Below are 7144 nucleotides of genomic sequence, written 5' to 3' on the forward strand. Positions count from 1 at the left end.
ATTTAATAAAAGTGAGGTAAGTGTTCTTGAGACAATTAACCTCAAGTTAAATGAAACCAATTTTCTGACATTTCAAGTATATTTAAATAATATTTATACTTTTATTATTAAAAGATATGGGAAGTGTTTCCCGATTTTTTTTTTGGAAAAAAGATGAATTTATGAAGAATCTGGTGCCATCTCATACTTTCGATTAGACCTGCTGAGTTATTTATTTTCAATACATTGCAAGTCAAGTAATTTATTTTCAATACATTGCAAGTCAAGTAATTGATTTTCAAACTACCACAGAACAAACCATTTATTTTTGTGATTATCAAGGCTGAGTTATTTATTTTCAAAATCCTCCTGCCCCCTGCCCCCCCCCCCCCCCCCCCCCCAGAGTATCAAACGGTCGTCCCCTTATTCCTTTTAATAACACACAATTTGAATGGATTCCTTTATACTTGGGAATTTTGTATTGTCATAAAGACTTAAATAATTGAATAGAGCTGTTGGCATGCCGCATCCTACTTTTATTATTTTCTCTTCCGGGATTTCACCTTCGTGTCCTACGATACTGGCACCCCTATTTTCCTGTCCGAGCAGTTCTTAAATGAATCTCCATTCCGATTTTTTTTTCTAATTGTTTTTTTCAGACCAATATGATTATCCGCATTTAGTTACAGGATAAACTGATCATGAACATTTTTCATAAGCGATTTTAAAGGCAAAAGAGATCAAAATACAGTCAAAATGATTCAATAAAGTAGGACTTCATCTTAAGAAGAACATACAATAGAATAAACTATTTTTTAACAAGCTAAATTCGGATTTTTCCAGGCAAGGATTTGTATAGCTACTAATTCAAATCCCTGTTTCAGCCAATTAAAAATCGTTTATCCGTATACAGTTGTCGAACCTGAATAAACATTATTACTAGCCATAGTATATATCGCAATGGGATCCGATGGCATTTTTAAACATCCATACTTTCCTAGAGATTTATCCATTCCTCATTATAAACCAAACAAGATCAGTATCAAAGAATTACTGGGTATATTTTTTTCGTTAGTTTTGATCGTGTTTATAATCACCTGGATTTATACAACAAAGAAGAAATTTACTGTTGGATACAGACTGTTGCTATGCTGGTTCACAATATGTGGATTCATCCACACAATCCTGGAGGGATATTTTGCTTTTAATCATTCAACATTAGCAGGAGGATCCTCTTATTTGGCAGAAATGTGTAAGTATGATCAAGTATGAACTAGATTGTATAAGGAAAGTTCTATATTATGAACTGTTTAAAACATCTGATTCAATAGTTACCTAAGCGGGATATTTAAATGATCCTGGTTTATACCAACAAAATTTAAAATGATAAAACTTTTTTAATTACGAAAGCTATTCTGATTTGTTATTAAATACATTTAGAATTGCGATAGATATTCTGTTGGTTCATGGGGATTATGTAGAATATACCGCTGGAAATAGCGACAACAGCAGATTTGATGGTGTCTGTTAAATAAGCTGAGACGTAGAACGGTAGTGCCTAGCATGATGTATATAATAGACACTTCTTACTTGTTTAAGTCCGTATACTGAATTCCAGATGTCTTGTTGTGTTGTTGAGCTGCGGACCCATCGGTGTATACGCCACATCTTCATTAATTCATATTTATCTTTGTATTATGTATATACATGTGTGTCAAGAAATTCATCTTGTCCTTTCCGCTTGACCATATCTCTATTTTTTGTCTTGTTATAGGGAAGGAATACGGCAAAGGTGATAGTCGATATATTACGTGAGTATACTGTTTGTCAATAGTTTATTTGTTGTATATTTAAACATATTATATTTTTTTCATTTCTTTCTATTTAAAAACCGTTGGGAATTTTTGTTTACACTGGTGTTTTTCTTCACAGCTTCACTGTTACATATGTATATATTGTATCTGAATTCTCAATTTGACCACTGCCTTTCGACACAGATAATATTGTCATTATAATTTGTTGGACATCTCAGGGTTAGGAGATTCGTTGTATTTTTTTTTAAAAGAGTAATACTTTTATGAAACAAAGAAAAGCATTAACTTAACATCAAAATGTTAAGCCCCCGCTCCCCACTCCTACCGGCCCAACCCCTCTTGATCATCTACCACGAAAAAATCCTTTAAAGCAAACATACAAACAAACAAAAAATCATCAATTAACATGTATTCTTGATAATTTATAATTTATAATTTAAAATTTATTTTGAGGGCTAAAATATAGATGATCATGTTCGTTTAACAGCATTAAAACTAAAAGGTCCTAACCAGGACGATCAAAACCGTGCAAGACTAATTTTGCCTGAGTTAATTACAACTTTATTTACATAACAATCTATAATCCATAATTTCGCTTTTCCAACTATTTAACTAATTAAAATAAACAGTTTAATTTAGTGCGCATTAGTAAAGAATATGACAGTTGTTTTTCATTCGTTCCTTTGGTTGATATAGTCTAACGTTTGATTTTGTGAGGTTTTATGGACTCCCCCCTTTGCGAATTTACCTTGGTGTTCGGTATTTTTGTTAATACTTTTTTTATGATTGTTACAATTAGGAAACTATCCACCAGAGCCCAAGTGACATAGATGTAAAGTGTATATTGATCAATGAATTGTTATCATAGTTGCCAAAGGAATTGCAAACATGACTGCAGCGTATAAATATATTAAACCAAGCTTCAATAACCTGCAATAATTTCCAAATCCACATACGAATCTAGTATGTCAATCAATTGATCGAATTTATCACCCGATTGAACGATTGAAAACAATAAATTACTAACTGTCTCTTTTGTATTTTTTTCCAGCTCTGATACGTTCACTGTATGCATGGAAGGAATAACCGCAGTTATTGATGGTCCTTTGTGTTTCCTGACCGTGATAGCTTATCTAAGCAACAGTCCTTACCGATATGTTTTACAATTGATTGTTTCCCTCTGCCAGCTATACGGAGATACCTTGTATTTATTAACAGAAGTCAAAGATAGTTTCATCCACAGTGAGCTGTATCATCCTTTACATTTTTGGTTTTATTTTTTATTTTTGAATTCTTTTTGGATAATAGTACCACTGATTATGATTTGTCACGCCGTTTCCAAGATCGTAAACTCACAGAATACATCAGATTTTAGATTTAATAATAGGAATCAAAAGAAAAGCAGATAGTTCCAAGTTTAGAACTACATATTGTCAAATCAATGTGATTGGTATCTATTTGCAATGATGAATAAACTGCAAGATTTCTCTTTTCTAAACCTTACTGTAGGTTTAAGCATTAAAGCACTGAATAATATATATATTTTTTTTTATCGTAAACATAAATCATAATAAAGGAAACAAGTAGTTGTTGTAATCATCAGTGTCACCTTCAATGGAAATATATGACACAACTATACAAGTATTTATTCAAATACAATTAAAGTTGGATATCAAGAGAAAGAAGAAGCAACTTTAAAAAATATTCTATACACTGCTCCAACTAAAATTCAGTTATAGTCAATTTTCTAGATACTGAATGGACTGGCGGGTAAATAGGAACAATTTGAATGCCACTGGAAAATAGGACTTTTTAAAAATTCTTACCTTATAGAAGATCGCACACAGACCACTTTAAAAAGTTGTAAAAGTATTTCTTAAAGGATTTCTTCCAAATATAGATAGATGTAATGTCCCTATCCAGACCGGGTGTGGCTGTGTTTCTCTACATCTAGCAAGGCCAAACAGAATTCAGCAACTCAATACTAAGAAGTAGCTGTTTTTCCCCTGCCATCAGTTGATCCAAGTGAAATGAGAACTTTGCCTTGTAATATGAAAATGTTGAGGCTATGTTATTTCTATTTTTTATGGCACTAAAATCAAAACTGGAAATGATTAAAACATATAATTCTTGAGTATTCGATTATATTTATCGTAAAGTTGCTAGTTTAACTGGTAAAAAGTGTGATTTTATGTTTTAAAAACCCCGATGACTAATGTTAAAATGACTGATGGCAATGGTTATTATATTATAAGTAAAGATTTTGAATAAAAAAAAACACCGACAATTAGTATTTCAAAGGGTATGTTTATATTTGGAATATGAGAAAAATAAAAAAAAATCTATTTTAAAAACACATCAAAGATACAAGGCTTATGATTGAATACGCCAGGCGTGCTTTTCGTCTATATAAGTCTCACCAGTGACGGGCCAATGAAGAGTTGCTAGTTGAAGAGATTTGAAAACCAAAAATCCCAAAAAGTTGTGCCAACTCCGACTGAGATCATCTATGCCTGGGGATAGAAAAACTTTAGTGTTTCGAATGATGTTTAAGTTAAATGAATAGTGAAGGAGGAGGTATGATAAGAGCCATCATTTCGTCCCTGAAAATGCAAAAAAATAGTAAACTTTTATTTTTTAATAAATGAACTAGTTGCTTTAATCAGGAAACTTACGTGCAGAAAGGTCACTTGCTATGTCACTATGATTTATGTATTTGACCTTAAATGGCCATTTCACGCATTGTTTTAAAATAAAAATACAAACGAGTAGGAAGTTTACCCAAAAAGATATTTATCAAACATTAACAGCTTTGTTAAATACAATTTGCAGCCAAATATTATTTTAGGTAAAGCTCTTGCTCATTTTTAGATAATAATCATAAGATCTCAAATTGAGGCTATTTTGGCAGTTTTTGCTGTTTTGCACTAAATGTAAGAAGTTTGAAGCCCTAATGCTAATTTGAAAGACGAAATTCAACATAACCATTTCACGCATAGTTTTTGAAAAAAAAACGTTCATGAGCAAGAGGTTTACCAAACAATGTTTTACACACATGTACTTCTTAATAAAATACATTTTATGCCAATATCTTTTGGGGTAAAGCTCTTGCTCATAACTAAATGTTAAGATATCAAAATAAGGCTATTTTGGCAGGTTTTTCTTTTGCTGTTTTGCACTACAGTAAAGAAGTTTGAAGCCCTATTGCAAATATGCAAGACAAAATTTAGAAATAAAAATAAATACTGATGTTTGACAGACTTATGTCTTGTGAACATCCGAATGGTGTTCCTTTGTAGATTTATAATACGTTTTGATTTTCGAATTAAAGGGCCAAAAAGTGGCCTTATTATACCGTATCTCTTACTGACTATGCCCTATCAGATATATCATGTCACCACAAAAGCCATTAAAAAAATGTTCAATGTATATTGATGATTTATAGATTTGTGTTTGCTTAAAGTTTCTACTGGTCCATCTGATTGAAATAAGATCTTTCAGACTTCTTCGTTATATTTGTTCGCGCAGCGTCTATGATTTAAAGATATCTCATAAGAGGTCATGTTCAGATGACTTTATATCAACATTCAATCAATTCTTTTTCTGTGAAGTGTTTTTGGATTATGTATATTAAGTTTTTAGACGAAATTTTGTCAATCAAACCACATGGTTCAGTCAAAATGAAATATAAAAGTAAGAAGATGTGGTATGATTTCAAATGAGACAACTATCCACTCGAGACCACCTGACATACCAATGACAGTACGGGCTTCAATATTGAACGAAAACCATACCGCATAGCAAGCTATATAAAGACATGACAAAATATAAAACAATTCAAATGAGAGAAAAAACAACGGTCTGATTAATGATAAAACAATAAACAAACAAAAATTATAGCAGAGTTACCAACGACAACCACATAATTACAGGCTCCCAACTTGGACAGGCATAATGTGGGAGGTTAAAACATGTTTGCAAGCGCTTAACCCTTCCCTAACCTGAGACAGTGGTGTGACAGCACAATGATAGAACAAACAGTAAAATCACTTGGAAGGGGCTTAACTTATCAAATCGCCACGAAGCAATTAGAACTAGCAAAACGATAAAAGACAAAAGACACGATCTAAGAGTAATCGCAGCTACTGAAATATGTTTGTTATGCTAGATCGTTCGGATGTTAAAAGGGTAATTTTTGTTGAGTATCTGGGTGTGGTATATAGTTTCACTGACTTACGTCTTTGTTTGAATAGTATTATATTGGCGCCCTCTATTCTGTTCCACTCTACCACTGAAAATCAATTTTAACGGGGAAAATAATTACAATAACTCGGAACTGTACAGAAATCATCAATACATGCTAGTTTTAACCAACACGGATGTTAGTTTACATACGGGTATTGTAGATAATGAAAATAACACTTTATAAAAGTTTTGTGTCCTAAGCGTTTTTCTAGATTGACCTAGTTCTCAACGCCCAAACCTAAAATCTGAAAGCCAAAGAGGTATAAATTCTTGAAAAAACGAGGAGATCTATGACCAAAAGGAACCTCAAAATAATAGCTAAATCTATCTTAGATCAGCTTTGTCTGAGAGAGTTGGGACCTTAGAAAATGCCAAAAAGATCATTTGAACTTATAGGAAAACGTTAAAAATATGTTTGTTTGCCTATCCCGACCATGATTTTAAGACGAGGATAGATAGGAAGATGGACAAAATGGTCAACATGATGTCATAACTTAAAAAGAGAGTTCTCAGTGATTTCCTGGATGGAGAAAACTTTGATTCAAACAAAACTGACATTGTGTGTAGAGAGATAAGAAAAGCTTTCTTATACTTGCACTAATAGTAGATTAATAAAAAAACCCAAGTCTCAGACTGAAAAAGTGTCGACAGTGATTTAATGATTTGTAATTAACAGATGGCTGAACTCATCTTATCAAGAAGTTTGCTTCAGGTAACTTATTTTACAAAGTTTGGACCAATACATCCGTTGGTGCCAATTTGTAGACTGCATTTTTTCACCTACACGACATCGTACTTGAAACGTGAAACGGAAAAGTTAAATACAATAATTATCAGTTTGGACTGAAATTTGGTATAATAGGTTTTATGAAATGTGTGTTTTTTTTATATTTTTTTTTTTTTTTTTGTTAAGTTCCACCTCGGAAAAAAACAAGCCTCAAATTCTATAACTGATTAATACAGATCTAAAACGCACTTGCTTTAGACTGTAGTAAAAGAACGCACACAACAAAAGATGCAATCTAATTAAAATACAGTTCTCTGTTTTCGTGATATACTCGCTTATATGTACGAGCAAACGAGTTAATATAGGTCTGAATTTTAAT

At 32.2% G+C, this 7144-nt stretch overlaps 1 protein-coding gene across 1 annotated transcript; it reads left to right on the forward strand.

The window, feature by feature from the left end:
* Nucleotides 1-902: 902 nt before the first annotated feature.
* Nucleotides 903-3329, forward strand: LOC127705254 (3-beta-hydroxysteroid-Delta(8),Delta(7)-isomerase-like). The gene is made up of 3 exons (XM_052209596.1): nt 903-1231; nt 1754-1790; nt 2845-3329. Exons 1-3 carry the CDS (start codon nt 940-942, stop codon nt 3200-3202), a joined length of 687 nt encoding a protein of 228 aa, XP_052065556.1. The 5' UTR covers nt 903-939; the 3' UTR covers nt 3203-3329.
* The last annotated feature ends 3815 nt before the right edge of the window (nt 3330-7144 follow it).

This window comes from Mytilus californianus, unplaced genomic scaffold (genome assembly GCF_021869535.1).
Source record: "Mytilus californianus isolate M0D057914Y unplaced genomic scaffold, xbMytCali1.0.p SCAF_1, whole genome shotgun sequence".
In the NCBI taxonomy this organism is placed as follows: Eukaryota; Metazoa; Mollusca; class Bivalvia; order Mytilida; family Mytilidae; genus Mytilus; species Mytilus californianus.

Bases quoted from the DNA above. Each gene is read 5' to 3' on its own strand.
- LOC127705254 (XM_052209596.1), top strand. From the start codon at position 940: ATGGGATCCGATGGCATTTTTAAACATCCATACTTTCCTAGAGATTTA. The intron at 1,232-1,753 runs GTAAGTATGATC...GTCTTGTTATAG, and splicing joins CTCTTATTTGGCAGAAATGT to GGAAGGAATACGGCAAAGGT. The intron at 1,791-2,844 runs GTGAGTATACTG...ATTTTTTTCCAG, and splicing joins GGTGATAGTCGATATATTAC to CTCTGATACGTTCACTGTAT.